The sequence below is a fragment of the Balaenoptera ricei genome, chromosome 9 (genome assembly GCF_028023285.1).
Source record: "Balaenoptera ricei isolate mBalRic1 chromosome 9, mBalRic1.hap2, whole genome shotgun sequence".
Lineage (NCBI taxonomy): Eukaryota > Metazoa > Chordata > Mammalia > Artiodactyla > Balaenopteridae > Balaenoptera > Balaenoptera ricei.
In genome coordinates, this window is record NC_082647.1 from 6909508 (window position 1) to 6925882 (window position 16375).

The 16375-nt window shown below is 60.5% G+C and overlaps 1 protein-coding gene across 7 annotated transcripts; it reads right to left on the reverse strand.

The window, feature by feature from the left end:
• Nucleotides 1–67: 67 nt before the first annotated feature.
• Nucleotides 68–14637, reverse strand: LRRC61 (leucine rich repeat containing 61). 7 transcript variants are annotated; one of them, XM_059933095.1, is made up of 5 exons: nucleotides 14508–14637; nucleotides 12156–12310; nucleotides 11578–11730; nucleotides 2239–4255; nucleotides 68–1585 (listed from the first exon to the last, which is right to left on the reverse strand). In XM_059933095.1, the coding sequence occupies exon 5, from the start codon at nucleotides 1422–1424 to the stop codon at nucleotides 642–644; it is 783 nt and encodes a 260-aa protein (XP_059789078.1). In that variant the 5' UTR covers nucleotides 1425–1585; nucleotides 2239–4255; nucleotides 11578–11730; nucleotides 12156–12310; nucleotides 14508–14637; the 3' UTR covers nucleotides 68–641. The 7 variants fall into 7 exon arrangements, with proteins under 7 accessions (XP_059789078.1, XP_059789077.1, XP_059789080.1 ...); XM_059933094.1 differs by having other exon boundaries at nucleotides 2239–6696; XM_059933097.1 differs by lacking the exon at nucleotides 2239–4255.
• Nucleotides 14638–16375: the final 1738 nt, after the last annotated feature.

Consider the following 16375-nt stretch of genomic DNA (forward strand, 5'->3'; position numbering starts at 1 on the left):
CAGGCTCGCTTTCAGGGGCCCACACTGGGGAAAACGAAGCACGCCCACGTGCAATGACAGGCAGCAATGCAAATTAAAACACGAATATTTAATGGGGATTGGCACGGGTGGGCATGGCAGCGGAGGCTTCAGGGAGACCCGGGACGGGGGGGGCACAGCAGAGGGTCACTTGGACAAACCAACCTGGAAGATGCGGCTTCCACGCTCCGAGCTCTGCCGCGTCGTCTCCCAGGACGGGCTGGGCAGGAGGCTTGCCATCCCTGCCTCTCACCTTCAGCCTTAGGACCAAGCAAGTTTATTCCACTAAGCCTCAGGCTCAGGCAGCCAGGAGTGGCAGCAGCTACGGGCACGAGGAGGCCGGGCCTCCTCCCAGGAGCACAGCATAGGTGCAGGACAGCCTCACAAGGTGCCAGCTGCCTGAGGAGGGTCCAAGGGAGGTGTGTCCCTGATGGATGGGTGGGGAATTCTCCTTGAGGCAGGTGTGAGAGGGAGGGGAGGTGTGAAAGGGAGGGGGGCTGCTCTTAGGGAAGGGGGCCCATAAGAGGCCCGTGTGCAGGGCCAGTGGCCAGCATGATGAAACCATGAAGACAAGCAGGGAGGCCACAGCGTGCAACCCCACGGGCCACGGCCACAGGGCGCATTCAAAAGACAAAGGAGGTGGCGCCTGCGGGGCTGAGCGCCTGCTCGGCCTGGGCCAGGCTGTCCCTGGCCTGGCGGTCCAGGTCGTGGCACTCCTGCAGCGTGTCCTGGAACTGGCGGCAGGCCTCCTCCAGGATGGAGCTGCTGCGCGTGGGCCAGGACTCCCAGTAGCCGGGCTCCACCCAGGGCTGGGCCTCCACGGCTCGCGGGCCGGGGCCCGGGCCGGAGCTGGGGCGCAAGGAGCTGTCCAGGTCCCGGCACAGCTGGTAGAAGTCACTGCCGCGCCCGCTCACGCGCTCGCCGTCGATGACCTTCAGGCCGGGCAGCAGCTCGCGGACCGAGGCCCAGTAGGAGGGGCTGGCGCACAGCGGGTTGCTGAGCCGGGCCAAGGGGTCGCGGAGCCGCAGGCGCTCGAGGCCCCGCAGCGCCGCCAGACACTGCAGCTGCCCGGGGCCGGCCAGCAGGTTGCCCGCGGCGTTGAGACTCTGCAGGTTCTCGCAGGCGGCCAGGGGCTCCAGCCCCGTCAGCCGGTTGTCGGCCACGTTGAGCACGGCCAGCTGGCGCAGGGAGGCCAGCGGGCCCAGCTGGGTGAGCGCGTTGCCCGAAAGGTCCAGCCACTCGAGGCCCAGGCACTCCCCCAGGCAGCCCAGGTCCGCCAGCCCCAGGCCCTGCAGCTTCAGCAGCAGGATGGACTCCAGGGCGAACTCGCCTGAGCGCGCCTTGAGCAGCTGAGGGGTGACGTGCACCCCGTCGGCCTCTCCCGACTTCTCACCCCGAGACTCCATGAGACGAAGTGGGTCCAGGTGGCCGGGGCCCCAGCAGCTCCGTCACGGTGACGCAGGTGCCACTGGCGGTCAGCGGGCTGCTCACCCCAAAGGACGCCCCGTCCACTCGGCCTGGGCTGGACGCCTGTCTCCGACACCCCCGCTCAAGGGCCAGCAGGTCCCTAAGGAGAAACAGTCAAATAGTAAGCGGGCCTCTGAGCACCTCAATGACCACCCAGCCTCTACCGCCAGGGCCAGAAACCTACATGGCCCGGCGGGACCTGAGGACTGGAGTCCAGGGCGCAGGAGGGTGAAGAGCCCCTCCGAGCGAGGTGGGCCAGGGACAGGCCCTTGCCTAAGGGGGTCCTGACTCGGCCCTGGCGGTTATGGCCATGCTGGATGGGATTCAGGCCTGACGTTACCAATTCTTCCCGTCTCCCAAATCTGCTCCGGAGACACAATCTCATTACTCTCCTTTCTCGGTAACTGCTCACGATTATCTGTATTAATTCTGAGGTGTTTCCTTTTAACCATTTACATTTATTTTTGAAGAGATAACAGGTCACCATCATCGCCAATCTCTTTTGTTTCCTTCCTGGGAGAGCCATGCATTGGCAAACACAAATGAGAGCACCTGGGCCTTCTTGACAATTTTTTTTTAAATCAGCAATGAATTCAAAGTGGTCTCCGCGTTCCATGGGCCAACTTGTGACCTCTGATGGCAGATGTGGGGCCTGAGGGCTCAGCCTTCAGTCCTTGATGAGGAAACTGAGGTGGAGGGAGGGAAGGGACAGCGGAGGCACAGGGAGAGTGGCAGTGCTGCCAGGCCCCTCACCTTTGCTCCCCCGACCCCTGCCTGTCAAGACCAGCTCTTCACGTGGCACCAACAGAACAGCGCCCATCGCTGCCAGCCAGATAGCCTGGTTCCAGCTGCAAACATGGGCAAAGGGGGGTTGGGGAGGGGAGTCCGGACAGTCAAGGAAGCCGTCCTGGAGGGAGGGGCAGGGTGGCACCTATGTTGGATCCAGAAAAGGGGAGGGAGGGTACTTTCTAGTCGCCAGTGGCCGTGGGGTGGCAGAAACCCAGGTGTCAGCGCAAGACCAGAGCACGAGGCAGGAGGCCGGGGGAGGGGCGCGGGCGATGCCGAGCAAGCGCAGAGGGGTCGGGGTCTAAGAAGAGAGGCAAACAAGCAGACCTCTGCTCCAAGTGGCAGCTCCCCAGCCCCACAGACTCTGGCCGGGCCCAGGCCAGGCGGCCAGGCGGGGTGAGGCCTGCGGAGAAACAAGGAGCCATTCACTCCTGCTGTTTACAAAACCTGGGGCTCCAGAGCCTCGGCCAGGCCCCCAGGCTGCGTTTCCATAGCAACGTCACTCCTCAGGCCCCCTCCAAGGAAATCAGGCCCAGAGCTCCTCCCACACGCCCCAGGGAGCTGGGGAAGCGGCTAACACCTCTGACCCCCACCCCCATCTCTGAGAAGGGGGCCCTACATCTTTCCCCAGCCCCCCTCCAGTCTGCAGCAGCCCAGCTCCTTCTTCACTTCTACCAACGTTTCTGTCCAAAAGGCATGGAGGCACCTGCTAAGAAACCTGGTCACTCTGCGGAAACATCTGCTGGGTTTGTAAGCAGTGAGCGACGCAGTCACCTCCATGTTGGTTAAACCTGCTCTGGCCCACAGGCCACCGGGCACTGGAGACGGGCCATAAAAGCACTAGCCAGAGACGAGGACCCCGCCCAAGGGCAAGGAGCGATGAGAGGAGGGAGGAGAACGTGTGTCCAGAACCTGGCCATGTGACTGGAGGCCGGGCTCCCGTCTCGCACTTGGGGTGTCCCGCGGCATCGGCCTCAGGAGGCAGCGGCGAGTCCAGGATGACGGGGTCCAGGCACCGTCTGTGAGAGCGAGGCGCAACGGGCCAGCCTCGGGGGGACACCAGCTCTTCAAGTATCTGCGGGCCTCTCTCCAGCGGTACGCACATCCTCCCAGCCACTATTTTGGGGGTGAAAGCGGTCAGGAAGCCCTGGTGTACAGTCAGGGGCTGAAGTCGGGCGAACACCCACATGCTTGAGGCTGAACGGAGGGTACTGATGAGCAGCCGGGGGTGGGGAGGACAACACGCCAGGCCTCCAGGGAAGAGCCACCAGCCCCGTGTTCAAACGCCCTGCCGCTGCTGGGGGGACGGGCTGGGGGGGGGGGGGAAGCAATGCCCTGAGGAACCCCGTCAGCGATGGGGATGGAGGTGGTGCGCAAAGGGAGGGAAAGAACAAGGGGGCGGGCAGAGAACGGTGTGCGCGTGCCCACGTTCTGCGGAAGAGGAAAGGGGAGTGGGAAGATCACACTGGGACTGGACAACAGGCCTCCTGTGCCCCCAGGGTCCCATCTGGCAGGAAACACGCGCCCCTCCAGCACTCGGCTCTGTGCCCTCGGCCCTGGGTCCCACGCCCTTGTCTGCAGTTAGATGAACAGCACAGTAGTCAAAACCTGATTCTCCAGCGTGTCCATGACCTCTGCTCTGCTCCTGGGCCCCATCTTACCTCAAATCTGCACACCTCCACCAGGCAGGGGCCCACACGCCTGTGCAAACCCAGCCAACGCAGAGGCCAGCAGCGGAGAGCAGGCTCCGCGCGATGCGAGAAAGGCTCGTCCACATGCAACAGCGTCAACGTTCCTCTAAAAAAGCAGAATCACCCTGGTCCTCTCATGGAAATGAGCGAACAGAGGCCGCTGGCCCAACGTGTGTCTGTGAAAAGGACTCGGTCACACGGACAAGGCTATGACTGAAACAGGTGACTCTGGATCTCCGGGGGGAGGCCCATCTTCCCTTGTTCAGAGCCAGCAGTTCTGAGTCTCAGTTTACCTATCAGGGAATGGGCCAGAAGAGGATGCCATGAGTCGCCAGGGCAGGGCACAGCTAAGTCTAGGGAAGAAATGGTCCAACTCGGAGCAGCCTCAGGTGGACAGTCACCTGGCCGCTTCGGTGAACTGGGGCCCCTTCCTCCGCCCCATCCCCGCCGACCGCAACCTGGCGCAGGGTTCTTGGACCCGGCACTGCCACCGTCTGGGGCCGGGGCTGCTCCGTGCATGCCTGTCTTCCAGCCACGAGAGGGCGGTAGCAATCCCCCCCCAAGCTGTGACAACCAAAACATCTCTAGGCGTTGCCCAATGGCCCCTGGGGGACAAAACTGCCCCCGGTTGAGAACCACCGCTCCAGAGCCCAAGCCCCCAAGCTCGGCACCGTCAAGCTTCTCCTCTCCTCCCTTTCACTGCCCTCGTCCTCCTCACACCCCCCCACCCTGGTGCCTCGCCGGTCCAGGCCTCCCCTCTCCGAGAACAAGGAGAGCCGCTGCGGGGAGGCCACACAGCAAGGGGACGGTGCCTCTCCCAGGAGGAGCCCGAGGGATGGCGGCACTGACCAATACATGGCCCCCAGGACAGCTTTAGTTAGGGCACCTGACATCCCTGCCCCCACCTGACCTGCTACACCCGAATCTGCGAGGGAGGGACAGGACGCCTCAGTTTTAAGATGCTCTCAGGTGATTCTCGTTGAAGTCTGAGATGCACGTGCGATTTAAGGAAGGGAGGCAGGGGGGCGGGGAGAGGGTCCAGGGCCGGGCCCTGATCTCACCACCCAAACGCACGGGATGCAGAGTCCAGACGTGCAGCCCTAGCCCCAGCCTCTCCCCCGGGGGCGCCGGCCAGACGTGCAGCCCTAGCCCCAGCCTCTCCCCCGGGGGCACCGGCCTCTCCTCACAGGGAGCCTGTGCAGACATGCCTCCAGCAGCTGGGGAAGAAGACACGACCTGAGCAGCGTGGAGGTGAGACTTCACTTCCTATCATGGTGCTCCAACCACTGAACACAATCCGTATGAAGCTTTATTCAAGAAAATGCCATGTTACACTGTTAAACTGAAAATACAGCACACTAACTAGCACAGAGGGTATGATCTCAAGGTAAAAAAGGAAACATGTCAAAGTTTTCACAGAGGCTGAGTGAAAGGATTACGGTGAATTTTTCCTGCTTCCTTACATTCTCAGTAACTTCCGAACGTCCTACAGTGAATTAGTCACAGTGACACAGGGGAAGCGAGGGAACAGGCTCCCGGGCTCAATCCCACAGCCAGGGCCAAAGTGCAAGTTAGGCCTTGGTGTCTCTACACACCCCCTTCCCTCTCAGAGTCCCTCTCCCAGCGGCCCAGCACCTCAGCAGAGCTGGACTCGTGTCTTGTGGGTGGGACGGGCCCCTCCCCAAACACTCTGGCCTCGCCCTTCCTTCTTTTCCCACCGATCCCACCAGCACCTGGGCCCCATGCCCTCAGGTCCTGCACTCGACCCTAAAGGAGCTCAGGCCGGTCTGTCACTGGGATACATGCCCTTTCTTGCTTCCTGAGACTGCTTTCACTGTAGAAAGAAGAAACCCCAAGGCTTCCAGGAGTCTGGAAACAAACTACAGGTGACAACGGCCACGTGATGACTGGGCATGCCAGCTCTCCTCGATCACACGCCCGCAGGAGCTGGGCGGTGCCCTCCACCAGGGCTCTTGGGAACCCCGGGATCCACGGCAAAGTACAGACCCTAAGAAGACTGGTGTGCGTGTGGGCACCTCCCTCTTAAAGTGGCTACTCTATCATATTAGGGTTTCTTTCCTTTCCAGGAAGAGTGTCCACGGCTTACCCAGGCCCTAGGTGGCTGAGGATATCCCGCACGGTGCCTGGTTGCTCTCTGAGAACGCAGACGTTGAGGGCCTGCTGCCCCGACACACACGGACAAGCCGCGTGTAGGGCCCCTTGCCCACTGACACTTTAAAGGAGCACCGCGGTCCCTACGCTGCGTGGTACAACTCAGAGTCACCGATGACCAGAGCCCACCCTCCCGCGCACGTACCACCGGCAGTGACTCCAGCAGTGGGCAAATGAAGATGACATCTCCACGAAAACGAAAATGACAGTCTGTCAAGAACTGAGAAACTGTCCTCATTCTTTTCAAACAAGTTTTGGAGCCCGGCTGTCCCTGTCTAATGTCCTAGGACGTGACACTGTGCCCCCTCCCGTCATCTACGCAGACTTCCCACAGGCAGCTCTTCAGGGCACCGGACCCTGCGGTCAGACTCACCGGTCTGCGCCTCCAGCGCCAGGCTGCAGAGCAGCTCGGCAGCGCTCTGCTGGGGAAGATGAGGGGCGGGGGCGTAGCTCGGGAAACGCCCCAGGTTGGTCTTCAAGAAGAGAAGACGCGCAGCCGTCTCCACTGGGAGAGGGGCGTCATGCGCCACGATGGCGGGGCCGCCCAGGGAGGCAAAGACACCTGCAGAGAAGGCGCCCGTCAGGGGGCAGGATAGACAGATGGTGGCCAGTGTCGCCATGTCTGGCCAGACGTCCCGCCGCTTCTGCCGGTAAGCAGGGGGTCCTCCTGGGCACCCACTGTCTCGTTCTCACGCAGGTACTTCTTGCGGATGACGCCGGCCAGGTGGCTCTCCGTGGAGAGGGAAGCGCCGCTCCTCTCCGAGACCGGCAGCCCCCCGCTCTCCACCTGCTCCGGGAGGCTCCTCTCCCTCTGGCCCAGCAGCAAGGACCCAGAGGTCCTGCTTCTCTGCTCGGGCGCTTCCCGGCCCTTCCCTGCGGCCCCAGGGCTCCTGGCTCCTGCGCGGCTCGGGGGCGTCCACACGCACAGCAGTGGGGCCCTGCACGGAAGGGGAGGGCGGCAGGAGTACTCGGGCACCACGAGCTCCTTCACCTCGTCCACGAGAACTTGCTTCCAATGGTTGATGTCGGCCCCCTCGGGGAGGGTAGCCTCTATCCTGCCCTTCAAGCGGGGTCCAGCAGGGTCGCTAGCACGAACCCCTCACGGAGGAAGAGCTCAGGGAGCTGGTGGTCTGTGGAGAGCGGCAGGGCCAGGTCCTCGGCCAGCTGCACGGCCGCGCCCATCTCGCCGGAGCTCCGCTCCTCAAAGCGCCCGCGAACCTGCGCCAGGAAGACGTGCAGGTAGCGCGGCTGGGGCAGCACCAGGCTTAAGGCGGCCCGTGCGTGCTCGCCTCCCGGACCACCATCCAGAAGGGCTGCGGGAGCTGACCAGACCGCCCGCCAGGCTTCACGGCGCGGCCGACAGGGCCGCCCCTTCCTCCCCGGCTGCTGCCTCTCCTCGCACCCCCGCAGCAGCCGCTGCCGTTCCACCAGCCGCTCCAGCAAGTGGCAGGCGGACACCAGGGATCCGAGAGCCCCAGGAAGGGCTGCGGGGCTGGCAGGAGCCGCCGGGCTTCCGCAGAGCCTTGGAAGTGGCTGCGGATGGCCCCGGCCGTGCCCAGGATGATCTGGACACTGTGACGGTGACACAGGAAGTCTCCCACCAGGGAGTCGAGGCAGTGGGCGACGCAAGGGGCGTGGGTGCAGCCCTCCGTCCTCACCGCCTGCTCCAGGCTGGGGCAGCCGCCCGACACCAGGAAGCCCAGGCGTAGAAAGCCATGGCCAAGCCACAGGCTGAGCTGCCCCCGCAGCCCCCGCGGCTCGTCCTCCGCAGCCCTGCCCAGGGGCAGGCCTCGGACCCAGGCATGGCCGGCCTCCTCGGGCTCCCCGGCGCCACCTGCCGGCCACCCAGCCGCGTCACCCCACAGCGGGCAGTGCCAGCCGCGCAGTCCACGTCCGCGACCCGGGCCGCCACGGAAACGGTGAGGTGGACGCGGCCGCCCTCGGCCCACTGCATCCTGACGCACCTGCTCGCCCATCGCCCCGTGCAGCAGGGGCAGGGCTTCACGGGAGAAGAAGGCTGGAGACGGCAGGCGGCGGCGATGGTCCACCTGGGCCATAAACCTCCCGCAGAGCGGGGCCGAGACCAAGGAGAGGGCCAGCGCCAGGCTGCAGAGCAGCTCGGCAGTGCTCTGGCTCCGGGCCTGTGCTCGGAGCTGGCTGGGGGCACATTCGCCACCTCAGTCGTCCCCAGCTGCCGTCGGGGGGAGTAGGCGGGGGAGGCCGAGCCTGCATCAGCCGCTCGGGCCCGCCTGTCCGTCACCATCTTGCAGAGGTGAGGCATCCGGCGGCAGCATGGTGATGGCAGCTCTCAGGGGCACGGCTGGTGGCCCCCGTGGGCAGGTCCTTCTGCTTCTTTTCGGGCCCCCCTCCCCGCTCCTCCCCAGGGCCGGCTGCAGCTGGCTTCCTCCCCACCTCCCGCCCGTGCTTAGCTGCCGAGTGACGGACCAGAGCTGAAGGCTGGGGCCGCCCCTTGATTTTGCCCCGTCTGATGCTCGGTGGCACAGAGTTCCTGCAGCTGATGGTGAAGCAGCGTCTCACGTCAGGCACGGGTCTCTGACCCAGGGTGTGCAGGGGGCCCGGGGAGTGCCCGGGGGCCCAGCCCTTGGCCTCGGCCTGCGCGGTCCTCACCAGCTTCTTCAGGCAGAGTGGCTTCTGGAGGCTCAGCAGGGGCGGCTGCTCACCCTCACCAGGAAGCAAGTGCTTCTTCTTCCGTGACTCGAGCTGACGCACCTCTCCAGCCGGATGGGCTATGAGGATGTTGGCTGGCCTCGCCTCTTCATCCTCGCCAGGCTGGCCCGCCTCCAGCCTGTCCGGCTGGCCACGTGGACCAGCAGCAAGTCAGAGGGGACGTGACTGGAGCTGAGCACTGGGTCCCCCGACTTCCTTCCTGCCAGCTGCCCCTCCCCTCGCCGTCCATGGGCCTTCCACTTGGACACCTTCTTCTTAGGCTGCACAGGGGACTCCTGCCCCAGCACGGACTGGAGGCCACAGGGTCCGGAGTCTCCCTCTGGCTTACTGTGCCCAGCAGCGGGGTGGCAATTTTCACAGGCGGCGGCCGGCCAAGGCCAGGCCTCTCCAGGGAGCCGGCCGCTCTCCTCTCGCTGCAGACACGCAGCCCCAGGAGACCTTCCTCCTGCTCCTCCCGGAACGCCTGGTCAGGTGCAGGGACCCACAGGCTGCTGCGGAGGCGCGGGGGGTCGCTTCCCCTGCAGGGATAGGTCCCTCCCGCTCTTCTTTTGGGAGCCGGGGGTTCTGATTTTCCCGGGGCCACTGCGGCCTCCTCCCCTATGCGTACAAACTCAAGTTTGACCTCAGTCTCTGGCAGGTGCTCCCTGGCGCCCAGCCAAGTCCACAAGGGGTGTTGATAGCTCCGGTGCTGAACTTGGAGCCAGGAGAAGCCAGCGCGGCAGATGGGGTCTTGGCTCTGATCATGGAGGAGTCAGCACACACAGGGGGCTCCTGCCCCATGGATCCTGAGAGTGTATGTTTCTTGTGGGGCTTTTTGACTTTTCCGACTTCCAACGTGCTTGGGAGCTTGGGGCAATGAGAAGACAGGCCCAGGCTGTCCTCTGGCAAGATGACAGAAGACAAGGCAAGATCTAAGGCAAGATGAAGAGAATGGCTCTCAGCCAGCTGCCTACTCACTTCGGGGCCCATTAACGGGACAGTGAGGCCGGAGGGGAGAGAAGAGAGCAGAGGATGTAAGGCGTAGTAACCATATGAAATCAATCCCAGGACAAAACTCTCCAGACGCCGACCTCCTGGGTGAAGCCTGACATGCACTCCTCCAGACCCAACGGAGCAGCCCTCGACCGGAGCCCCCAGCCCTCTGCACAGGAGTGGTCTCTGTGTCCATCTTCTTTACCACGTTAACTCACATCTCTTTTTTCCTTCAATGTTTATCAGAGCCTAGTAGGCACTTGGCAGTCTTCCTGTGTGATGGATACAGTATAAGGTAGGCCAGGCCCCTGTGTGCACATGGCCCCCAGGCTGGCGGGGGGGCAGATGAGAATAAAACGCTCACACACACGGCAGGGGAGACGAGAGCCGAGGTGCAGGGTATAAAGGAGCGCTGCAGGGCTGTGGGACCCCGGCGGGAAGGACCTCACCAAGACGTCAGGCAGGCTTCCCGGGAAAAGCTGCGGACGCTGGCGCTGTCAGCACAGGCCACGGGAATGTGGAGGCCGGTCTCTGCGTCCTGGGCACCCGGGTCGTGCCTGGCACCCGCAGGGCCTCTTAAACAGGCAACGTCGCTCGGTACCGGAGAGCGATGCGGCCCGAGGCTTCCCAAGCCTCTGTCAGAGCACGTGGTACGGGGCAGCTCCTGATGCCAGCGACGCAGGCCCCCCACGCCCCCTCCCCTCGAAGCCCACTCCTCTCTGGCTCCGGCCCCTGCTGCTCCCTGACACTGCCCCCGCCGAGGCCCCAGGGACCCCCGGTGCCCCGCCTCAGCGGGCTTCTCCACACCAGCAGCACCTGCCCACGTCCTCCACCTGGAATGCTGCTGCCCGCAGCTGTGGGACAGCACATCTCCTTGGCTATCCTGTCACCTGTGACTCCTTTTCAGTCTCTGTTCTAGTCCCTCTTCCTCTGCCCGCCCCTTAACGGTGTTTCCCGGGCTTCCTCGTCTCCAGGTCTCGTCTCTCCTTCCACACCCTCTCCCTGACCAGGGCCACCTTTACCGGCTGAGCACTGCCAGCCCCTCTCGGCTCACGACTCCCTCGCAGGCTTCCCCTCACCTGCTCGGCCTACAGTCAACTCGAGCTCAGTAAACAGGACTCCTGTTCACCCAGATGCTCAAACCGCAAACCTCAGCACAATCCTCGACTCCTTTCCCCCCGGTTCATTTTCCTGCAGATGAGGTCAAACTCAGGGCTCTCAAAAGAAAAGACACATGAAGAAGTCAGAGAAGAAACATGCGGAAAGAAAAAAAGAAAATGAGAGGGAAGGAAAAGCCCAGTGAGCTAGGCTGTGTCTCCTTGGGAAAGAGAAGATTCAGAGTCAGATGGCGTAGACCCCGCCCCAAACAGCTGCGAGTGAGGCACCTCTTCAGACCAGAGCGAGATGCAGGTTAATTGAGGAGATTTAAACCAGAACATTGTGACACTGAGTGATGTTAAACATTCAGAAGGATCACCAGGGATGGCAGGACGGCCTTTACTGGGGACGAGCCCGCTGGGCGGCTCAAGCGAGACCCGGCTGTGAACCAGGGTGGACAATGCGACACCGAGGAGCCCCTTCCAGCCAGAGGGGCCTCGGGGGAACCGAGAGGCAACCACCCAAGCCCATCGCTCGACGACCCAGTCAGCCACCACCGAACCAGGGGTCTGAAGCTCACGGGAGGTGACATGGCGGCGGGGCGGGATCAAGGTGCAAATGAAGTACAAGACACTGTCACGGTCCAGGGGAAGGGCTCTAGATGACAGAGCCAGAGGGGACTAACCTTCGCTCTTATTTTGATTGAAGAAACAGAAACCCAGAGCAGCAACGTGACGCTCAGTGGCAGAGCAGAGGACCAGAGCAGTCCATGGGCTTCACTGCTCCCGAGAACACAGAACAGGGTACTGAAACCAGGCCTGTGTCCCACCTGCTCTCACTGATGAGGGCAGAGAAAAAGAAAACACCTGTGAGTTAGGCTGCAGCCTGGGCTACACCCCAAAGCCTTCGCCTGAGGACGCACTAATTGAACCCAGGGCACCAACCTTGTTCTGTTCCCCGACCAGCCCTGTCCCACCAGTCCGTCTGTATTCTGCAGATACCCTCGAGCCACTTGATCATTTAACAGTAATTCGTCAAATATCTACCATGAGCCAGCACCGTGCCCTAAGCATACAAACACAGGAGAGTCACTGCCCGGCTGGCACATGGGGCTCGGGACGAGAAGACAACTTGGAAACGGCTACCGGCACCAGGGCAAGGCAAGCAGGGTTAAGTGCTGCGGTGCCAGGCCGCGGGCTCACCGACAGGCAAATCGAGTCTATGACACGGGAGTTTAGATTCTGTCTTGGCAGGGTCGCTTACCTTTGGCTACTGCTTGAGGAACCTCATCTCCTGACAGTCCCCGGGGCAGGTCCGGGATCTTGGGCAATGACTGGCACCCCTTTCTCTTCACTGAAGCACACCAGGGTGACAGCGGGGTGGACGCTGTGGAGAGCCAGCTTGGAGTCTACACGAACCTAAAATGTAAAATTGAAAAAGAAAATGTAAAAATGTAAAATTGAAAAAGAAATCACCCACAAACTCCAGGACTTTGATCATTAGTAAGAAGTTGTTTGTGACACTTCTCATAACAGCTGATACACGCACTTGATATAGCGACAAGGTGGAGACTCCGGGGCCGCATCGGGTGGGACCACACGAGGCAGGCGGCAGGTGCAGCCCTGGGAAGCAGGCGGGGAGGAGGGCAGGAGCAGGTAACGGAGGCGGGACTGGAGGGGAAGGGACAGTTTGGAGAGCCATGCAGGGGGCAGATGACACTTGGGCTGCGATGTGGAGGAGGAGGGGATACAGAGGGACACTCCAGTCCCTGCTAAATACAGTTCAGTTACAGATATAGTGATTTTGAGGTTCTTCTGGAACAAATCTTCAGGAGTAGATGTGACAGATACAGGGTCAGGAGATAGAAGTCTGAGCTAAAGATACAGATCCGTGTAAAAGTCTCCGTAGAAACTGAGGGAAAACACCGGTGGGAGAAGACAGTGGAGGGTGGTTGCCTAGACAACACGGACACCGTGGGGAGGGCAGAGGATGAGCAGACTCCAAGACGCCTGACAGGCAGAGGACAGAGACACAGAAAAACCTAAGTGATGTTAGGGGAGCCAAGGGAAGACTTTCCAGAAAGGACAGACAGGGTCCCTTCAGCAGATGAAGCAGGTGGAGCCCCGGGGCTATGCAATGAGAAGCAGGGGACGCAGGCACTTGCAATGTCAAAGGGTCACGCTTTGGGGTGGGAGGGAAAAGGCTTGGCTCTGTCTCAAAAGAGAGAAAAGGTACAGTGGGAAAAAAGGGAGGACTGATGGCAGGAGCTTCCTGAGGGAGAGGGACTCAAGGCACAGGTGGGTGTGTTTATCCTTGCAGATGAGAAAGCTTTTTTTTTTTTCCTGACACAGCAAAGAAGGACGGCTATGGTGGCAGGCAGGCCCTTGAGTGTGGGCAGGGGCAGGGCCCAAGGCAGTTATGCCCAAGAGCCTATAGATTCCCGAGGGGTTAGCAACCTGCTGGCTGAGCCTGAGACAGGAAGTGCCTCAGCACTTACACGTGTTCTGACTCCATGGATTAGAGATTTCCTCCTTACTACACTCACCAGGCCTTTTCCCACACGCATGCCCAGAAGCACAGTGGTCACTTTTCTCTTTCTCCTGGGCCTGCCTCACCCTAGGGCCTCATGCAGAGCTCAGTCCACCCTGGGCGTTCGATACCTATGCCAGACCTTTCTCCGAGTTTTCACTCTGCCCAGTCCCACCAGCCCCCTCTTCTCTCAGCCCCTGCACTGGGGGAGGAGGAGGTGGTGCCTGTCTATCCACCAGACCCCAGGAGACTTCAAAGCACTTGGTGAGCCTACAAGTCCTCGGCTTCTCAGCCCCCCACCCGCTCACCTATGAGGAGATGGAAGATGAAAAAAAGCATGGGACCAGAGGAATGTGTGGAAGGAAGGGAGTAGAGCAAACCACTACACATTTTGGGGTTTTGTCCCACATGCAAATTTGGCTACTTTTAAACCCTAAGGGAGAGATTTTAAATAACCAAGCCTCATTAGATTTCACAATATGCAAAAATGACATAAAATGAGATGTTTTAAACTACACACCAGCAGAACCCTTTGCTCTTTTCTGCGAGGCTGCTCTCCACAATGGATTGAGAGAGCATGAAGTCCAGAGCCGGTCTATGGGGGTTTAAATTCTGGCTGCTACCCACCAGCTGTGTTCGTCCGCTCCGTGCCTCGGTTTCCGAGTCTATACAACAGGGATAACAGCATCCACCTCGCTGGCTTGTGAAAGATTAACGGAATTAATGTACGCATATAGCAGTGTTTAAGGGCACTTCTTGGCACAGAGTGAGTGATGGATACGAGCCGCTGTCCAGGTCTGGCCTCACCGGGTGTTTCAGGTGCGGGGCACTGGGAAGGGGAGGGAGGCTGGGAGGGGGACACCTGGGCCGCCCGATGGGCAGGGCAGGTCAGGGAAAGCCGCCTCGCCCCCAAGTCTACGTCTGTGACCACAACGCCCCCTCCCCGGCTCACCTACGGCCAAAGGTCTGGCTGGCTAGTGGGGCTGGCGAAGCTGTGAAGCCGGCGCAGCTCCCGCGGCGGGTAGTAAGGATACGCCGTCCGCCGCCCGCCGCTCGCTCCCACCCCCGCGCCGCAGCGGCACCTACCATGAGGTGCCCAGGGCCCTGCAGAGCTTGGTGGTGGGCGGTCCAGGTTCTGGGGCGACTTCCGGGAGCGACAGTCGGCGGGTCCTCCGCGCCCACCCCACTCCAGCGGTTGGTACGTTCCTCCAGCAGGCAGCCAGCACCGAGTGCGCAAGCGCAGCGCCCAGTGCGCAGGCGCAGGCGCAGCGGCCGGAAGCGGTGGTGTTACACCGCCTCCTCCGCCGGAAGTCTCGCGCTTTTCTCACCTGACCGGGACTCGTTCGTACACGTTTAACAGCGTTAGGGGTTTTGGGGTTTTTTTTTTTTTTGGGGGGGGGGGGAGGTACTTTGTTTCTTTGTTTGTGTTTAATAGTGCTAGTTTAGCTGTGTGGCCTGGGAGGAAGCGCTCGCAGGCGCTCCGGGCCGACGGTGGCCTAGTCTTCCTCCTCCACTGGCGGATTCGTAAGGCCCCTTCCATCCCCGGCTCTGCGCCGCGGCAGTCTGACCGCCCGAGTGCAGCCCGACCGCCCGAGTGCAGCCCGGGGCTTGTGCGCACGTGCGGAAGGAAGGGACCACGGTAATGATAATGATCCGTGTGTCGGAGTCTCTTCTCGCCTTGAGGGCTCACCCAGCATTATGACACCCACCCAGGGTATCTCCTGGGGCAAATTTCCGGTGACACCGCGAAGGCCTCGTCGACAACCCAGGGGTCGTCCGTGCGCGCCTCCACTGAGGTGCTCTGCCAACTCCCCAAACTGAATTGTCTCGGGGCCGAAAAGGCCGTGTTTCCTGGGCTGAGCGGAGAATTCCTCTCCTCACGCTGGTCCCACCTGGACACCAAAGTACCCAACTCTTGTTTCATAGGCTACCTTGAGCTTCTTTCCACCGCCAGAGTCAGACAAATCCAAGGGCCTAGGCTTGGGCACCACTGGGCCTTGGGCAGTCCTCCCTGCTCACCTTCCCAGGGCTGATCTCAGTTCTTTCCATCTCCTTCCAGCGCCCCCGCTCTGGGCCCATCAACTCCAGGCTGGTGCAGTCCTCCAGCTTGAGCTAAAACTAAGACCCCTGCAATGAGAGTATATATCTTTGCCCTTTATCAAAGTTATTTTTAATCTTATTTGATTCTCTCCATGCCTCAGAGATGGAGGTATTGGTTTCTCCATTATACAGATGAGGAAACGAGACTCAGTCACACGGAGAGTTAAAGTAGGAGATGGAGGGAGCCACAGATGATTTCACAGTTGTACTGTTGCATGAGGGTCCGTATAAAATGGGCTCAGCTGGTCCCTTTGCAGTGTTAACCCAGAGGCACTCTAGAACCAAGGATGACTTGATTGCAAAACTGGGAGATCCAAGTAATAAACTGAAAAAAAGTGTTGTTTTGTGAAGTGTGGGTTCAAATTATTTGCCCACTTTTAAAAACTGGGTTTGTCTTATTGTTGAATTCTTTATATACTTATATTTTGTTCAGTCCTTTATATATTCAGGATACAAATCCTTTGACAAATAACGTGCGTTGCAAATATTTTTTCTTAATTTGTGATTAGCTTTTGATTTTTTTAACGATGGTTTCAAAGAGCAGTAGAAAAGATGGGGCTGTCTGATCTCACCACCATCCCCTCCAAACACACCGTCTTCTTCCTTCTCTCTTCCTGGCACTAGATTCTCTAGGATTAGGGGGACTTGTAGATAAAATACATAAAGAAATTCTATAAACCAATAGGAAAAATACCCCCGCCAACAAAAACTAATAGAAATGCAATCAACCAATATGAACAGGCAAATTAGAGAATTGGAAACCCAAATGGTCAACAAACAGATGAAAAGAGAGTCAGGCTCACCAGTGATTATTAGGGAAATGCAAGTTAAAACAAGATACCATTTCACACACA